Source organism: Magnolia sinica, chromosome 11, assembly GCF_029962835.1.
Source record: "Magnolia sinica isolate HGM2019 chromosome 11, MsV1, whole genome shotgun sequence".
Taxonomy (NCBI): domain Eukaryota; kingdom Viridiplantae; phylum Streptophyta; class Magnoliopsida; order Magnoliales; family Magnoliaceae; genus Magnolia; species Magnolia sinica.
Window position 1 is genome coordinate 3,020,919 of NC_080583.1, and position 17,052 is coordinate 3,037,970.

Consider the following 17,052-nt stretch of genomic DNA (forward strand, 5'->3'; position numbering starts at 1 on the left):
GATAGTTAGCCACCGCTTTCTAATTTTCGTTGTCTCATCCACCGTACAATTGTCGACGGATAACAACATGAAATTCCTGCATATTGAAAAATGATGGGCCCGTTTGCCACCAAGTGTGGAATGTGGACCGTGAAATAGCAGGGTTCAATGGGGATTGAGGGCCTTAAAATCTTCTCGAATTTTAAAGGATGCTAACCATTCGATCTGCGCAATTGTCCAACCGGTATGGAATTTAAGACCTAACCACGACGTGGGCATGCTCTATCCACAGCAAGCCTTTCTATTTGACGGTCTAGATCTCATACGTGCATGCCATGCTGTGGCAAATGGCCAGGTTCCAGCCATAAAAATCCAGGCCCATGCTGATAGCCTGATAGGAGAAAATAAGTGGTGGTGAACTATCACTTGAAGTTTTAGGGGGGCATTTTTGTCTATTTGGTATATATTTAAATGATCGCCTGCTTCGTGGAGCGGCCCCCACCTGTAAGCTCTCAACCAGAAAGAGTTTGTTTGACTCCGTCGCGACATAGAATTCATCGTGTGTCGCCTCACACTGGGCTACATCCTGAGATAGGTCCGACAATCGGAGCCTTCCATGTTCTGAAATGAATGCTATGAGGTCGAGGACAGGAAGTTAAACCGAACAGATTATTTCTATGATCAATCCATAAGAAATTTTAAAATTACCAAAAAAAAAGTTTCAATGGCTAACATACAAATCTAAAAATCAAACGATAGGATTATCAATAAAGCATGATTAAGTAACAATATCTTTCTTATGGTACTAAACTGAAAACAAATGGACGGTTCAAATAGGAGAATCTCAGCATGCGCACTCAAGCGGGTGGCGACACACAATGGTCTGTCAGCCGCGTGACGGAGAGAAAACGGAATCGGATTCGATAGAGATCCCTGTCGTACCAGGTCGGTACTGGTCGGGTCTCGAAAAAGCTTTGTGGGACCCACCAATATGAACATGTTTTATCCACGCCATCCATCCATTTTTCCAGATCACTTTAGTTTATGAAACCAAAAATGAGAAAGATCCAAATCTAAAGTGGACCACACCACGGGAAACAGCATTGATTGAATGTACACCATTAAAAACTTCTTGGGGCCACAAATGTTTTAGATCAAGCTGATATTTGATTTTTCCCTTCATCCAGATCTGTGTGAACTATTCAATGAGTTAGATGGAAAATAAACACCACAATTGGGCCTAGGAAGTTTCTAATGGTGGGTGTTCAATCACCACTGCTTCCTGTTGTGTGGTCCACCTTAGATTTGGGTCTATCTCATTTTTTATTTTATGCCTTAAAATGATCTGAAAAAATGGTTTGACGGTGTGGATAAGATACATACATCATATACATCATGTTGGTCCCACATACCTTTTCCAGCACCGTCCCACCGAATGCGATTGAGAAAGCGAACTCGAATTATAAAAGCTGTAGCATTTTCATTAATAAATCGCCGAAAGAAAGCTAGAAAATGGTTGGAAGCTGTTTCCATTCCGTCTTCTGAATTTATTGCTCTGATCTAACAACCATTTTCCCTCAACCCTCTTTTCTCCTCTCTTCTCTTAAATTTAGCTCTCTCCCCTCACATTCTTGCCACCCCTCCACACCACACCCCTCCTCTCACTTCAAGAAAAATGGCCGTTTACACCGTCAAGGTCGAAGAATCTAGACCGTCCATTGGCAACACGCCGTCTGCAGGCCCTGTTTATCGTAGCATCTACGCAAAAGACGGTCTGATGGAGTTGCCACAAGGAATTCAGTCTCCTTGGGAGTTCTTCAGGTAAGAATTAGATTTCCTTTTTCATTTTGGTTTTTAGTTTTCTCAAAGATCTTTATCTTTCACGATCACCACTGTCTGATTGGATCAAGATCGAAGGTTACCGGAATTAAGCCACATTAGAACATGGACTAGTTGCATTTATTCTTCGAAATGGAGGAATGCTGCATAAAAGGAAAGAATTTCGCAATCTCGCAATCATTTAAAATGTCGGCCTTTTGGATTTATTTGAAATGAAAGATTCATTTCGGCAATGGTTTACAACACGTGTAAGTCGTTTAAGTAAAGAACACATATTTTATATTTACAATTCAAACGGTCAAAAATGTTCAAACTTACTGTAAAAATTAATCTATGTATATTTCATATAATTAAGATATTAAAAAAGATTAAAAACTATGAGATGTATTACTGAGATTTGTCATAAGTTGTCCTCATCCATTGGATTTTGGCGTTTTTTAGAGATGCAAACCATTTATTTAATAGGACTCTCATGGGATGAAAGATGTGTGAAAAAAACAAAACAAAAAAAACTCTCAAATTGAAAATTGCAATCCATTCATCATATAAAAGATTAATGTGATTATTCAATTTCAAATCAAAGGGTTGAAATAGTCTGATTGAGAGATTTGATCGTCAAAAGATAGACCAAGTTTCAAAGGGTGAAGTTCCAATGCATCACATTGCAAAATGTGAGTTGTATTGGAACAAAAATCAGTTGTAGTTACAACCATGAGATATGGTAGTTAAAACAGAGTGATATTTTTAGATTTCATAAAACAGTTTTATTGCTTGTGCTTATCTTTAATTGGGCCCACAAGGGATTGGGAATGGATGGTACTATTTTTATACCACATGTAGAATGGACTTGAACGTAAACATTATTGTAAATCTATGATTTTATGTGTCCATGGATTCAACGGATGAGATCATTTTGTAGAAACATATTCTTTTCCCATGGCCCGTTGTGGGTGACCCAACGGTTTGGATCATCCATACACGTGGCTCGCGTGCCCTCACTGCAAAACGTGGGAGGATGGAAAATGAAATATCTGATGAGTAGTGAAAGAGACCGGAATATTCTGCAACGCCTGTAACGTTTTTACGTAGCTGTAAGAAACAACCACTTTGTGGGGCCCACCATCTTTGATATGTGAATCGACTCAGTCTATCAGGTGAGAATTATCATTTGATCCGTGCATACAAAAGATAAACCCGGTAAAGTCTCTGATGGAGCTGTACCAATGTGAACAATTTAAAACTACTTCTCCTAAAAGCTTTAAATTCGCATGGAGTGGTCCACCTGTCATTTGTATTAAGCTGATTTTTATATTTTTACTCTAACTTGTGAGTTACACCTGATTAACGGGTTGGATGAAAGATACACACTATGGTGGCCCCACACAAAAACTTATGGTTGACATTCAATTCCCATTGTTTACTGTTGTGTGGTCCACTTGAGATGTCGATATCTCTGATGTTTTGTTTTAAAACTTAAAATCGAGGAAATAACCTGATGAGTGGAGTGGATTTCACATATACAGCATGGTAGACCCCACAGGCTTTGGTGTTTTAAGGGCTGCATAACGCAGAAGATTGCAGAGGATTCTTGTCCTAGTAAAAGAACGGAACTACATCGAATGCCGAATTAAGTAAACGAGAGGCTTCTTGCTATTCAAATTCAATATTCGAAATGATTTGTCAACTACACTTGTTTTTAACAGAGCAAGCAACTAATCTTTATGTGGTCATATTTGGGTGGGAGTATCAGGCCCGAGGATTGGGCTTGAGCTTAAAAATCAAGCATGTTTCAAAATTGGGCTAGTTTTGGACATAGCGCCAACATGTGTACCTTTAAAATCACAACTATAACAACTTAAATAGATGACTATGAAGATGAAGGGCCATTTTCTATATGGAGTTTACCATGCCAATGGAAGAGGATGAGAGGGAGGAAGACAGATACAAAAAAGAAGACATGGTCTAATGGATTCCAAATGGCAATTCCCCATCTCTTTCCTCATGGGAACCACAACCTGTGAGAGATCTGAAGGCCATACGCTTTCTCACTTTTTTGGGATTGGGTTTGAATTGGACAATTTTGGCCCATCATGGGCTCAGGTTAGGTTTGGACTTTCATACAACAATGTGGGCTAGCTAGGGTAGAGCTTGGCTTGGCCTTAACCCGTCCATTTGTTGGGAAATAGTGTTAAAAGTAGTAGATAAAATTCACAAATAGAAAATAAAATAAAATAAAGATGACTTATAAAGTTGAGTTAAGGTGTGATTGAGTTGCTCGGCTTGAAACCAAATATGTCATCATTGGATCGACTATAACCCGGTCCTAATGGTGCACTTGTCATACATGAGCTCGAATAAGCATGCAAAACGTGGACCGAAGTGATTTGACCGGGTAATGAACTTAGTTACAAAATAAAAATAACTACAGACTTGTCCTGGAAGGGAAGAGAGAGAGAGATAGAGATTGTGCAAATAGGAGTGGACTGGGAGCAGGGGTGGATTAGAGTAGGTACAGCAATGTGCAAATAGGAGTGGACTAGTGCACATGTGTGGTCAAAGGCATAGCGTGGGGCTAATGGTCCAGGCCTCCCCTCCCCTTGTGCAAAAGTTCATTATTATAAACTTGAATTTTTTCTTAGTCATATTTTATGTGGGACAATAAGTCACCAAAAGACAGAACTTCTCTTCCATATTAAAGAAAAATAAGGGAGGAAAATTTGAATTTCGAAACATATTTTGTATTTAAAATTCATTTTAATACAACACCATTGACACCTATAAGCGTTTGTTTGGCCCGTCCAATTAAATGGTATCAAATTATATTAAATGAGATTAACATCATTATTGCAGAATGATTGCATGTCTGAAAATACTGGCTATTGTATCACCATCTTTGAAATAAATTTCTTACCATGGGAAACACAAATTATAATCAACAAATCAAAATTATAATGGATGCAAGTCACATAAAAACGGACAGCATATATAAAGCACATGCATCAATGTGAACCTCACGTGCAGCAGATTTCCAAATTCATTGGAAATCCTGAATGGGACCGAATGCAATTCTATCCCACTTAATTCCGACCCTTTCTGTCCTTCTCAAAAGCCCCCATTGAATTTACTCGGGACAAAAGTTTTGGACCAAAATGATAATTGTTTTTTCCCTTCATCCAAATCTCTGTGAGATAATGGAAAGGTTGGATGGCAAATAAACATTATCCGTAGGCTCTGGAAAATTTTGAATGGTGGGTGTTCAATCACCTCTGTTTCATGTGGTGTGGTCCACCTGTGATTTAAATCTCCCTGTTTTTGGGCTTAATATCTAAAATGATCTGATAAAATGGATGAACCGAGTGGATAAAATACATGCATCATGGTAGGGCCCACAGCACCGACCAGTGAGGGGTCATTACCGAGTCGGAGTCCTCGATATTCCACCCAACTGCCCTAAAACGTGCACTATACGTAATTCCGTACTGCAGCGTAGCGGCAAATGGCATTTAAGATTTTCAAGTCCCCTCTGCACCTAACCGATGCATCCAGCCCGCCTATCCCCAGAAAGTCACATGTGTACGACATCTGATCCGTAGGAAAGGTAGGACCCACCATGAAAGTCACGTTCGTTGAAAACCAGGCTATCCACACATTAGGTGGACCACAGTCTTACATTACTGACGCTTGGCTGTCCATTGTTTGTGATGCTGTGGGTCTTTGATGACTGGACGTACCTGATTTTTTCTCCAGGTTATCTTCGTTGTGGGGCCTTCCGTTTGTATGGCTCGGATGTCCTATACAGAGGCACGTTGGAAGGAAAGATAGTACAGTACACAAGTTGTGGTACCTTGTCTGTACCTGTCAGTTCTCTTTATGAACGCGCGTACTTCCACACGCGGCAAATCTGCCAACTTGGAAAGTTTAATGAACATCGTAGCGGTGAAAAGGCTGGGCCCACGAAATTATGCACACGTGGCGCAAGAATCAGCCTCATTGGAGGGCTACAGGTTCATGTTGAATATAGGCTCTTTATAAACCATTTACGACCGTCCGTTGCTTTCTTGCATTGGTGGCCCATATAGTTATCAATAAAGCTGGATTTTTAATCCATGGCATCTTCACAGTCGTACTCATATTATTTGCAGCTCAGATCTTGAACACATGTCCCATATTGTCAGTTGTAGCGAGTGTAGGCGCGCAAATCTCCCCCTCCAACTTGCTCCCGGCAGGCGGCTAAAGTGGATCCCTGAATGTTGGCCCACCTTGAAGCATGTTACTTAAATCCAATCTGACCATACGTTTTTAAAGCTCATTTGAAGAATTATAAAAAAACAATTAAGAAGATTCAGATCTCAGGTGGGCCACACCACAGGAAAAAATGCTGATTGACCATTAAAAACTTACTGTGGGGTACAAAAGTTTTGGATCAAGCTGGTATTTGTTTTTTTCCTTCATACAGATGTTTTTGACATTATCAACGGTTTGGATTGTAAACAAACATTCCGTTGGCCCCTTATAAGTTTTTAATGGTAGGTATTCGATCTCCTCTATTTCCTATGGAGTGGTCCACCTGAGATTTTGATCTGCTTAATTTTTGGTTTCATGCACTAAAATAATCTTTAAAAATTGATGGACGGCGTGGATGTAAGTTAAATACATCAAGGTAGGCCTCACGGTCAGGGATCCACAGATCTGGGTGTAACCGGGGATCCACCTAAGCCGTGCTCTGACCATTTGAAAGTTCGTTATTCTTCCCGGAGTTCGTTGTCTCCGTCGGGACTCAGGGTACAGCGTCTGTCGCTGCCCCAAGGATTCCACATGCCGAGTCTTCCAATAATCGGAACCGTCCATGTTTTAGAATCTACTCTGGCCAACGCTATCTGTGGATCAATTTAGAATATTGAAAAGAAATATGAATCAATTTAGAACATTAAAAAGAAAATTTTCAATGGCTCAGCAAAGTAAATTTTCTTTTAAGAAAATCATTCTCCGTTGCATTTCATTCCATGGTTTTGAATGAGACGTGGGTTTCTGTGTTGCAGTCGATCTGTTGAAAGGAATCCCAAGAACCCAATGCTTGGTCGGCGTGAGATTACAGATGGGAAGGTATATTTGACTTCTTCTCCATTTTCAGCAATTTGATCAATACCCATTTTGAAAAACATAGAAATGCAGTCCAGATGATTGACGAAATGCCAACCTGAATAGGTGAAAATAATGTTAGTCTATGGATTGCCAGTGGTGATAGAATTTCCAATGAACGGGGAGTAGGATTATTTTTATGTGTGTTTTGTACTTGCAATAGCTTTGATTTATAGCACCCTTTCTCCTTCTATGTCATTGGATCAATCCATTACACATTAGGAGAAACCACCTACTATTCAGGGATTTCATCCACACACCCGCATGACTCAAATCCCATGCGATTATGTTGGGATGAGAAATAGGAAGTGAACACATCTGTTGGAGGCCATACTGGCGACATGTGCACACACATGCGAACATGTGTGTCAGTAAATGAAAATTCTAATGGGTCCGAGCCGTGGTTCAATCAAAATTACCCAACGAAAGGAGAGAGAAATGAATTGAATTTGAATTTGTAGGTGGGCCCATACATCTGGCAAACATACCAGGAGGTGTATGACAAAGCTATCCAAATTGGATCTGCTATTAGAGGTCGTGGCATTAATCCTGTAAGTACAATTATGAATCCTATCAATATTTGTTACTGAATTTAGAAATGTGGAAGTTGATTTTGTTTCATTTGAGTGGATATGATATTAATTTTGGTTTAATCTTATTAGGGCGGTCGTTGCGGAATATATGGTTCCAACTGCCCTGAATGGATAATCACAATGGAGGTATGTTTTAGATGTTTAGATGCTGCATCTTGCTCAAATGTTTGATAGAATCATCTGGATGCAAGGACTCCATTTGATCAAGATATAGAAAATCAAAGTAGTTGGAGATTTGATTAGACTGCCTTTGATCTAGTATGATCTTGGATTTTGATGCTGCTATTCTTCTTACTATCTTTGCCTGTTTGCATAGTGATTAATAGTTCAAATTATCGGTTGGCTTTTGAATTTTGATTTCTTACAAATTATGATTTGGTTCCTTTACAGGCTTGCAACTGCCACGGAATCTATTATGTCCCTTTATACGACACTCTTGGTAAGTATTTTTGTTTTCTTCTTTCTTCTACAATGAATAATACATAATTGTGGGAAAGCTTTTTTCTCGAATATTTAGATAACTGGTTGAAAGAAAATAGCTAAAACCAGCATCGACGACAATATTTCTTGAAAAGAAATGCTCCAGTGCTCTCTGAGCACTACAAGTTAAGATGCTCCTTGTTTCATTCGGTCACTTGCACATTGCAATCAATCGATCCAAACATCAAAGGACAGATTGTATGGGCTACCATGCAAAAATTAGATTGATAGATGATCCAATCCATCCTTGGATCAGTCTTACTTTTTGTACCCATCCTTTTTCCAGCCTATGGATGGGATAGTTAGGGCTGCCCAAAAAAGTGATTCTTCATGATTGTAAGCAACCCATGATGGCCTCCAACTAATTTATAGATAGAACTGTTGATTGAACTATTTTTATGTAAACAATCTTAACTGTCCATATTAAAGGCTAGTGATAAGATGGTTATGATTGTCAGGTTTTGTGATATTTATGTCTTAGTCCATGAAATGTATGTTGAACTGATCAACAATCTAGATCAATTGATTGGACTGTCTGTCACAATACAACTAGGAAGCATTTCCCTTTCTTAAATTATTTAATCCTATCCATATTGTCAACATGTCATGAGTGCATTTGTATTTCTCTTAAAACAGAAACATCATACATAGTTTCACAATTTGTGACTTGACTCGGAATTCAACCAAGTCAACTAACTCGGCAGATTTTTGGGCTGAGTTGTAATATAGACCCGGAATGTACAAGACTTGGCCCTCAACTTGGTGGTCTTGATTCAGTTGACTCAAACCAAGTCGCTCAGTTAGAAGAAACTTTTTTGGCAAAAATGTTTTGTGAGAGAAGATGTCATGTTGCTTCTAGCCTGTACATATAACTAATTTAAACATTTTCTATTAATTTATTTACTGAATAATAAATTAAGTGAAAGCTTGTCTGATCTTCAAGTCGACTTGACCTTGCTGGACATTGAGTCAAGTCTGAGTTTTGAGTTTTTCAACTATGCCCTAATACGAGTTAGCTAATTCATATAAGATAAGAAAATGATCAGATTACGTGGCTGTATACATGTTGCAGGTGCTAATGCAGTAGAATTCATTATCAACCATGCTGAGGTCTCAATAGCTTTCATTCAAGAGAATAAGATTGAAGCTGTATGCCAATTCTTCTTCTATCTTTACAAGTGCTGTTTAGGATCACAGATTGTTACCTCAATTTATTATGTCTCACAATATTTTTACAAGAGAAATTCTTGTAATACCCATTGTCTCTGAGTTCAATGGACTTCATTAAAGCTATTTAAAGCAATGCCCGTCTTAAGTTGTAATTCTTTGTGTTGGGCAGATGATAACGTGTCTTCCGAGGTGTGCTGCAAATCTAAAGAGTATGTAGATATGTAACCCTGACTTTTTATTACTCCAAAAAGAAAAATGATTGTTTAGGCTGGTAATGTTTCAGTATTTCGTTACTAATTTCAGCGATTGTCAGCTTCGGAAAGATTTCAAGCGCCCAAAAGAAAGAAGCTGAAGTAGCTGGGGTTTCTTGCTTTTCTTGGGATGAATTTTCTCTATTGGTGAGGACTTGATCTTTAAATAATTCTTTTATACTGAAGTTTCAACCTTTTTGCGCTTTCTTTATTAGGCTAATATTTCTGTACCATAACAAAATATGAAACAAAGGTTGCATTTGCATGCAAAAGTGAATTAAAACTGTCAACAGTCAGTTTAATTAAGAGAAGAAAAAAACTAATATATCATAGTAGTCATAAGAAAGATCTGTAAAATTGCAGTTATGTTTGTTTCAAGTGTTACTTGAAAGTAACATGATTGTAATTATGAGCACCGCCACTAGGTATGAATAATGCAAAAAGGCAATTCGAGTTTGGTTATTTAAACTTAATATAAGGGTGCATTTGGTTGTACCAAATATCATGAGAGACGCAGCCAAATGCTCCCTAAACCAATCATTGCAATTTTAATTTGCTAATGCATTCAAACACACCCTAAATAGTCATAACTGATATATGGGCCACTCTTTGGTGGAATTCAGCAGAGAAATTATTGAAACCAACAGTCTGAATGGGAGCATAGTAAAAAGTATTTTCATTGTTGTTATGAACTGAATGCATACAGGGATCTGACAATTTACTGTTTCTTTTAGGGAAGTGAAACTTGTAAACTGCCTCCAAAAGAGAAGAGTGATATCTGCACAATCATGTATACAAGTGGAACAACTGGGGATCCAAAGGGCGTTCTACTAACTAATGGTGCTATCATGGCGGAGGTCATGACAATAGATCATCTACTCGTAGAAACAGATAAAGCGGTGATAAGCTAACTCAGCCTTTACAAGAACCTTTCTTCAGATTCATTATCTTCGCCTTACATAATTCGCTTAAATAGAAGACGGTAGTGCCTAAGCTCCAATTTTGTTGTTCCCGAATTCTCATTCATAATGCCCGAGTTTTGCAAATTGTTTCACTCACAGGTGACAGAAGAAGACACATATTTTTCATTCCTTCCATTGGCCCATGTATTTGATCAGATAATCGAGACCTATTGCATCTACAAGGGTGCATCTATTGGATTTTGGCGAGGGGTATGATGATTTATTTCTTGTTGTGAGTTGCTTTTTATTGGATCTTTCTTACCGCTCATTTAAAACAAAATCTTATTGTAGCTGGTGCTATCATTTTACTTGTAGGATGTTCGGTATTTGGTTGAGGACATTCAAGAATTGAAGCCAACAATCTTTTGTGGTGTTCCTCGAGTTTACGATCGCATATACACAGGTTTTACATTTTAAACCAGGATATATTCCTGTGACTGATTTACTTGAGTTTCTGCATTGATGTTCTTATGTTTTCTTTGGCTCATTTACATTACAATTTGTGTTGGTTGTAGGTATAAATGATAAAATTTCATCTGGAGGAGCATTCAAAAGGATACTATTTCAATGTGCTTATAACTGGTATGTAGCTTATATCTTGAAGTGATAAATCTTGACCTTTAGTTTTGCTTTAGGGTGCTTCTGGTTGCACCAAATATCATGAAATTTCATGGTATTTTCAAGATTAATCAGTCTAATTATAAGAAAAATCTCATGATATTTCATTAAAATTTGATGCAACCAAACACACCCTTATAGCCTATCTAAATTTGATATGTAATATATTATATTGACATCATTTTGGTGATATCAGCAAGTTGAAGAGTTTGAATGAGGGCTTGAAACAGGACAAAGCAGCACCTTTCTGTGATAGGGTCATCTTCAACAAAGTCAGTGTAACTATTTCTCTAAGGGTCGTCTTTAGCAATTCCCCCAGTATATTTTAGTGTGATGCATGCCACATCCAATCACCAATCAAGACCATCCATTCATACCGTTGGAGGGAAGAGATGGTGGAAAAATCATGTTGATTGTATAGTCGTAACCCATTTTATTGGGCCAAATGTTTTTTTACAACCATTATTTTTTGTGAGCCGTAGATTGGATGGTTAACATCATCAAACCAAAATGCTTCTTTTGAATATGAACAATCCACAATGGGACCTAGTATACAACTGTTTTAAGATGATGCTTACACCTATTTTGTTTCTCTGCTAGATTTTGACTTTCTATTTTTCATGCTATTGATTGGATGGTTAGGATCACTTGATTGGCATGGTTTTTTCTAACCATGGCCGCCCCCTGATGCTATGAATGGATGGACGGTTTGAATCGATGATTGGACATGGCACACGTCTTTGAAGATGTTGCTAACATCCACATGAATTTGGAAACATTAGCATCCTCCTTTTAAGGAGGCATATCTTCTGTTTATTTTCTTTAATCTTATAATGCCTTTTATGTGAATTTTGTGCATAGATCAAACAAGGGTTAGGAGGACGGGTACGCATCATGTTATCTGGAGCAGCACCATTGTCTAGGCATATTGAGGAGTTTTTGAGAGTCACAAGCGGCAGCATTTTGTTACAAGGATATGGTATGGCAGTATAGTAAACTTAACCTAAAACACTGGTTTCCAGTTCGTGTTGCTATTTACAGCCCATTTGGATGTAACCCCAAAATGCGAACGGATGAAAAGCACTTCCCACCACCTACATTTTGGTAGATCAAGTCTATTTGGTGAATTCCTGCAAAATGCAGATGCTGGGATGTGCTAAACACTCCTGTTGTGTTCTTTTCGTAGCGTTCACAATGAGGAAGTGCCTCAACTTGCAGCTGTGTTCTTTTCAAGTTGATTTGGAAGCAATGTTATTGCAATTTGGAAACTAGTCCCTTGATTTGTATGATTACAAGACTAATTTCCATTTGGTTATTTCCACTTTATTAGACTAATTATTGCAATTCAATTGGATAGTGCATTCAAATGCACCCTAAGTAGATGAATTCCAAGCATTATGAATGTTGGCTAAACTGTCGCCTCCCGCTTGATTGGCAGGTCTCACTGAAAGTTGTGCAGGTTGTTTTACATCCGTAGCCAATGTGTTCTCAATGATGGGGACGGTGGGTGTACCTGTCACAACCATCGAAGCAAGACTTGAGTCGGTACCTGACATGGGATACGACGCACTCGCAGCAGTGCCACGTGGGGAGATTTGCTTGCGTGGTAAAACCTTATTTTCAGGTTATTACAAACGTCCGGACCTTACAGAAGAAGTCTTCATCGATGGTTGGTTTCATACAGGTAAATTTCATTGGTGACTCTTCTCAATAGTCCCACCTTTTATTGCTTCTAATGGGCTGTTTAAAAAGGGGCCCACATATAATACAAAGGGTCCTATCATTTTCTTCGGGTGGGTCCCATCCCATACACCAAGGAAAGGCGAGACATGTTGTCGTGGACTGCTAATCATTTTCGGTATCTTGAATTTGATCGGAAATTGATTTAGCCAAAGTACCCTTCTAGTCATTTGACTGTCCTCCAAATCAAATTAGGACCTGTTTATATTGGTGGGAGCCAAAAAGTTACTGTGGAGAGGAGAAAATGTTTTCCACTGATATGATGCTTTTTGCTGATTGGGATAATTAGTAACATGTGGAAAACTGTTTTATTTCAATTATTTTGCTTAGAAAAGGGCAATTTCCTTATCCATTTTAAAACTTGTTAATCCCCGTTTCCACACATTTTAAGAAATAGATTTCACAACTATTTACCATTGTACTCTTCCCTAGAAATCACCAAAACTAAAACAAACAACCTTTTTACGGATTCTTTTCCACCGATAATGTTATCTGGGGTTTTCCTCGTATGTGGCATATTCTTTTTGAAACCTACTTTCTGGATTCCACCAATCCAAACAGGCCTTCTAAGCAGCACTTCAAGAAATAGCATTGAAGTCTCTTCAATTTTTCTTTCACTCAGGAGACTATTGATTCAAAGTTGGTAGTTTTTTTTTTCCCCGCAATTAATCTAACTTTTGGTGGGGTCAGTCTCACTACTTTGCATTTTAATAATGGAATACAATGCACATCTCACAAAATCTTATGCCCTTTTTTATGTTCCATTTAAAATCATACATGCATTCACATGTGTATTGTGTCATCGTGTGCACTTCTGTTGATTAACTGTATCTATGCCGATTTGAGTGACATATAAGAAGTGTAACTTTTGATATGACAGGCGATATTGGAGAATGGCAGCCCAATGGTGCAATGAAAATCGTAGACAGGAAAAAGAACATTTTCAAGTTGTCTCAAGGGGAGTATGTTGCTGTTGAAAACATTGAAAACACATATAGCCGTTGCCCTCTTATCACCTCGGTATGACATTCAACTGACATCAGTTATTGCACAAAAGAATTTTGGTAATAAATCCAAGAAAATGCATGTGGGATGTTTATTGATGCCTGCGTACTTCGCTATGTTTCATGCTCATTTTGGGTCCCATCTTGAGCAAGTGGCTAAGATCATCCAATGAGCTGTTCTTTTGCCACATGATATTTAATTTGTACGGTGTGGTCCTCCAGATGTGGGTTCCAGACCTTGTACACGTCTTCTTTATGGCCACATGGTAGCTTGCCTGCACATAGCATTCCTCTTGCATTATTTCTGTCCAAGTTATGTTCAAACATAGTTAATAATTCCATCTTTCTGATGAAATTTCTTGGTCTGGCTATTCCATCAACCTTATTTGTTTGATCAACTTTGGCCTTCATTGCAGATTTGGGTATATGGGAACAGCTTCGAATCTTTTCTTGTGGCCGTGGTCATCCCTGACAGGAAAGTGCTCGAGGATTGGGCAGTGACCTATAACGAGGTGGGAGATTTCGAATCATTGTGCAGAAATCCAAGGGCGAGGAAGTACATTCTTGATGAGCTCAATAATGCCGGTCGTAAACACAAAGTATGTCATTGCTTTTGTTGTTCTCTTGTCAATTAATTCTATGCATGTTATGTTCTTGACTGACCCGAAAGGCATTGTCACAGCTTAGAGGGTTTGAGCTGTTAAAATCAGTTCATTTGGAACCGACTCCTTTCGACATTGAGAGGGACTTGATTACTCCAACTTTCAAATTGAAAAGGCCACAATTACTCAAATACTACAAAGTATGTCTATTGAGACTCTCTATTGCTACATGCTTTTACTTATTTCGCTTTCTGTGAGCATTCTCATATGCATAAAATCGATGCTAGTCTACACTGTATATATCTGTTAAGGATAGCAATGCTAGTATCACGCCAAAATATCATTTTCACCCGGCAGAAAAATGTGACACATGATCTGGACCATAGTTTGAAAATTCGACTCAACTAGATGTTCATTCGGGGTGGATGGGCTCAAAAGACTTGACCCTACTCGACTCTGTAGTTAATAATAGTAAATTAAAAATAGTAGGAGATTAGTTGTCTTTGGATTAGTATCATGAAATGAGAAAATAGGCAAGCAACTAGCAAGATGCTCATCTGAAGGAGGCTGTGAGTTTAACTACTGCCTCTTTTTTTTCTTTAACTCTTTGTATTAAAGGGACGTCGACAAGGCGACTGATTCAGCCCAAATTGCAGCAGGTCGCATCGTGTCGACTGAGTTGGCAATTTGACTCAGAGAGTTACACGAGTCACTCTGTGATTCAAGTTTCCAAGTGACTCAGCTTGAAATATCACCGAGTCACCAAGTTTTTAGTTGAGTCACCGGGTTTTGGAACTATGATCTGGACCTCTCATCCATTGTGCCCCATCATGGATATGGCAAGGTCATGAACTCCCTATTTTGCTTAATTAAATCATAACTTTTTACATGGGTCTCTCAAAGTTCCTTTCATTTTGATGAGATGAAATGAGGTTTTTGCTGAATTCCCTCTGGGGGGTTGGTGGTAAATCTCTTTAGTACTAAGATTCTGGTACTAAAGAGATTCTGTTTTCTTCCATCTTCATTTTTCGAAGCAGAAGATCTTGTTCATTTCATATCATTTATGATATTCTTGGGGGTATCAATTGCAGGATCGCGTCGATGAGCTCTATGGCGAGGTGAAGGGAACAAAGATATGAGATGGTACCAGAATTTGGGATATTGGAATGGAAGATTGAAATTGCACCAACACCTGAATAGGTAAATGGGCTAATCCCATGCCGTGGCAGTGTCTAGTAATAGATCTTTCTAAGGCTCATGTTCTCTTGATCCATTTCGTGGCAACTTTATTGTTTGTTCCTCTTCCATGTTCATAAGTAAAATAGGCCATCTTCTTTTTTTTTTTTTCCTTAAATATTATATTTTTCCTGTCTAAGGGAGAATAATTGATGTTATTATTTATTGAATGTGATAAAGAAGATTTTTCTCGTACTTGTTCCTGAGCAACTTGCCGAGGTTCTAGATGCAATCACGAACATGTAAAAGGTCCACATGCAACTCAAAGTACCAAACTGCATCCCTTGAGTGCACTTGCCAGATTAACAAGTGAGATAAAGGTTTCAGAATTGCATGATCTTAGGCTCTTTTGAAAATTAAATAAAAAAGAATTTCAAATGGACCAATTTCATATAATTTCAACATCATTTGAAACCGTAGAAGTAGACCCTAGGATATCATTTCAACATCATTTGAAACCCTAGAAGTAGACCCCAAGATGAGTGATGGAAATACTAAGGGAGACTTTATCTAGAGAACTGAAAACCAAGACAAACTCTCCAAAACAAACTAGTTTTAGTTAGGAGTCGCTCGAGGACTTCTTCACGTGGGACCATGACATTGGTTCAATCTTCGCACACAATCATAGTTGTCCAGGGTTAAAAGAATAAAAAGGAAAAATGATGATGGACAGTTTATGGCCTGAAATGTGGTCTACCCGACGAGTATGCACCCTTTATTTTATTTTATTTTTTTTTGCAGGGTGGGGGGTGGGTGGGGGTGGAATGGCTGAAACACCCGGTGACTGAGGCCTGATGCGGAGAGATTTGATTGGTCCAGCCCCATGCAATGTTGGTCGAGTAGACCAATCCACTTTCAAACATGCTCTGTGAGGCCATTTTTAACAGTGGCATGTGGTCCAATCAAATCTCGCCATGTTAGGGCCTCACCAAACTAGGTGTTTCATAGGCCTCACCAAATCAGTTTCCTCTGGAGCCGAGTGGCCAATGCTAGAGCTGTGATATGTGGTGGACTTCAATGTTTTCATGCACTACAATGCATTGTATTTATTATTACTTAATGAGAGAGCCCAAATGAAATTTCAAGCTTACAGTGCATCTTAAGTGCATAAAAATATTGAAATTCACCACACATCAAAGCTCTAACATTAGGCACCTGGCCCACCAAAAAAGATTGCCTACCCCAATTACCACCTATATTGCTATGATCAACGAGCACATCTTCATATATGGTCCCATTTTTGGATGTCTCTAAGCCCTATTGGTGTTGTCCACAGACATCATATAACAGGCATTTCTGAACCCTTAACAAAGAAAATGGCCACAGCCCCTCACCACCCATGCAAGTGCCTCAATGCTACAAGGTGGTCGATGGTGGTAACTTGGGTGCGGCATTGGAGTATATGCACTTCCTTTTTTTTTTTTTTTTGTGGAGTAGGT

At 38.7% G+C, this 17,052-nt stretch overlaps 1 protein-coding gene across 1 annotated transcript; it reads left to right on the forward strand.

Annotated features, from left to right (window-relative positions):
- The first annotated feature begins 1,467 nt into the window (after window positions 1–1,467).
- Window positions 1,468–15,808, forward strand: LOC131218575 (probable CoA ligase CCL6). The gene is made up of 19 exons (XM_058213186.1): window positions 1,468–1,800; window positions 6,858–6,921; window positions 7,419–7,508; window positions 7,620–7,676; window positions 7,941–7,989; window positions 9,103–9,179; window positions 9,370–9,409; window positions 9,504–9,598; window positions 10,186–10,350; window positions 10,513–10,623; window positions 10,729–10,816; window positions 10,929–10,995; window positions 11,228–11,303; window positions 11,893–12,010; window positions 12,470–12,715; window positions 13,652–13,791; window positions 14,192–14,374; window positions 14,458–14,577; window positions 15,469–15,808. The coding sequence occupies exons 1-19, from the start codon at window positions 1,655–1,657 to the stop codon at window positions 15,514–15,516; spliced, it is 1,980 nt and encodes a 659-aa protein (XP_058069169.1). The 5' UTR covers window positions 1,468–1,654; the 3' UTR covers window positions 15,517–15,808.
- The last annotated feature ends 1,244 nt before the right edge of the window (window positions 15,809–17,052 follow it).

What these genes read in the sequence shown, in the direction of transcription:
- LOC131218575 (XM_058213186.1), top strand. Translation starts at nt 1,655, where the DNA reads ATGGCCGTTTACACCGTCAAGGTCGAAGAATCTAGACCGTCCATTGGC. An exon ending in GTGAGATTACAGATGGGAAG is followed by an intron (nt 6,922 to 7,418) that starts GTATATTTGACT and finishes TTGAATTTGTAG; the next exon opens with GTGGGCCCATACATCTGGCA. An exon ending in CTATTGGATTTTGGCGAGGG is followed by an intron (nt 10,624 to 10,728) that starts GTATGATGATTT and finishes TTTTACTTGTAG; the next exon opens with GATGTTCGGTATTTGGTTGA.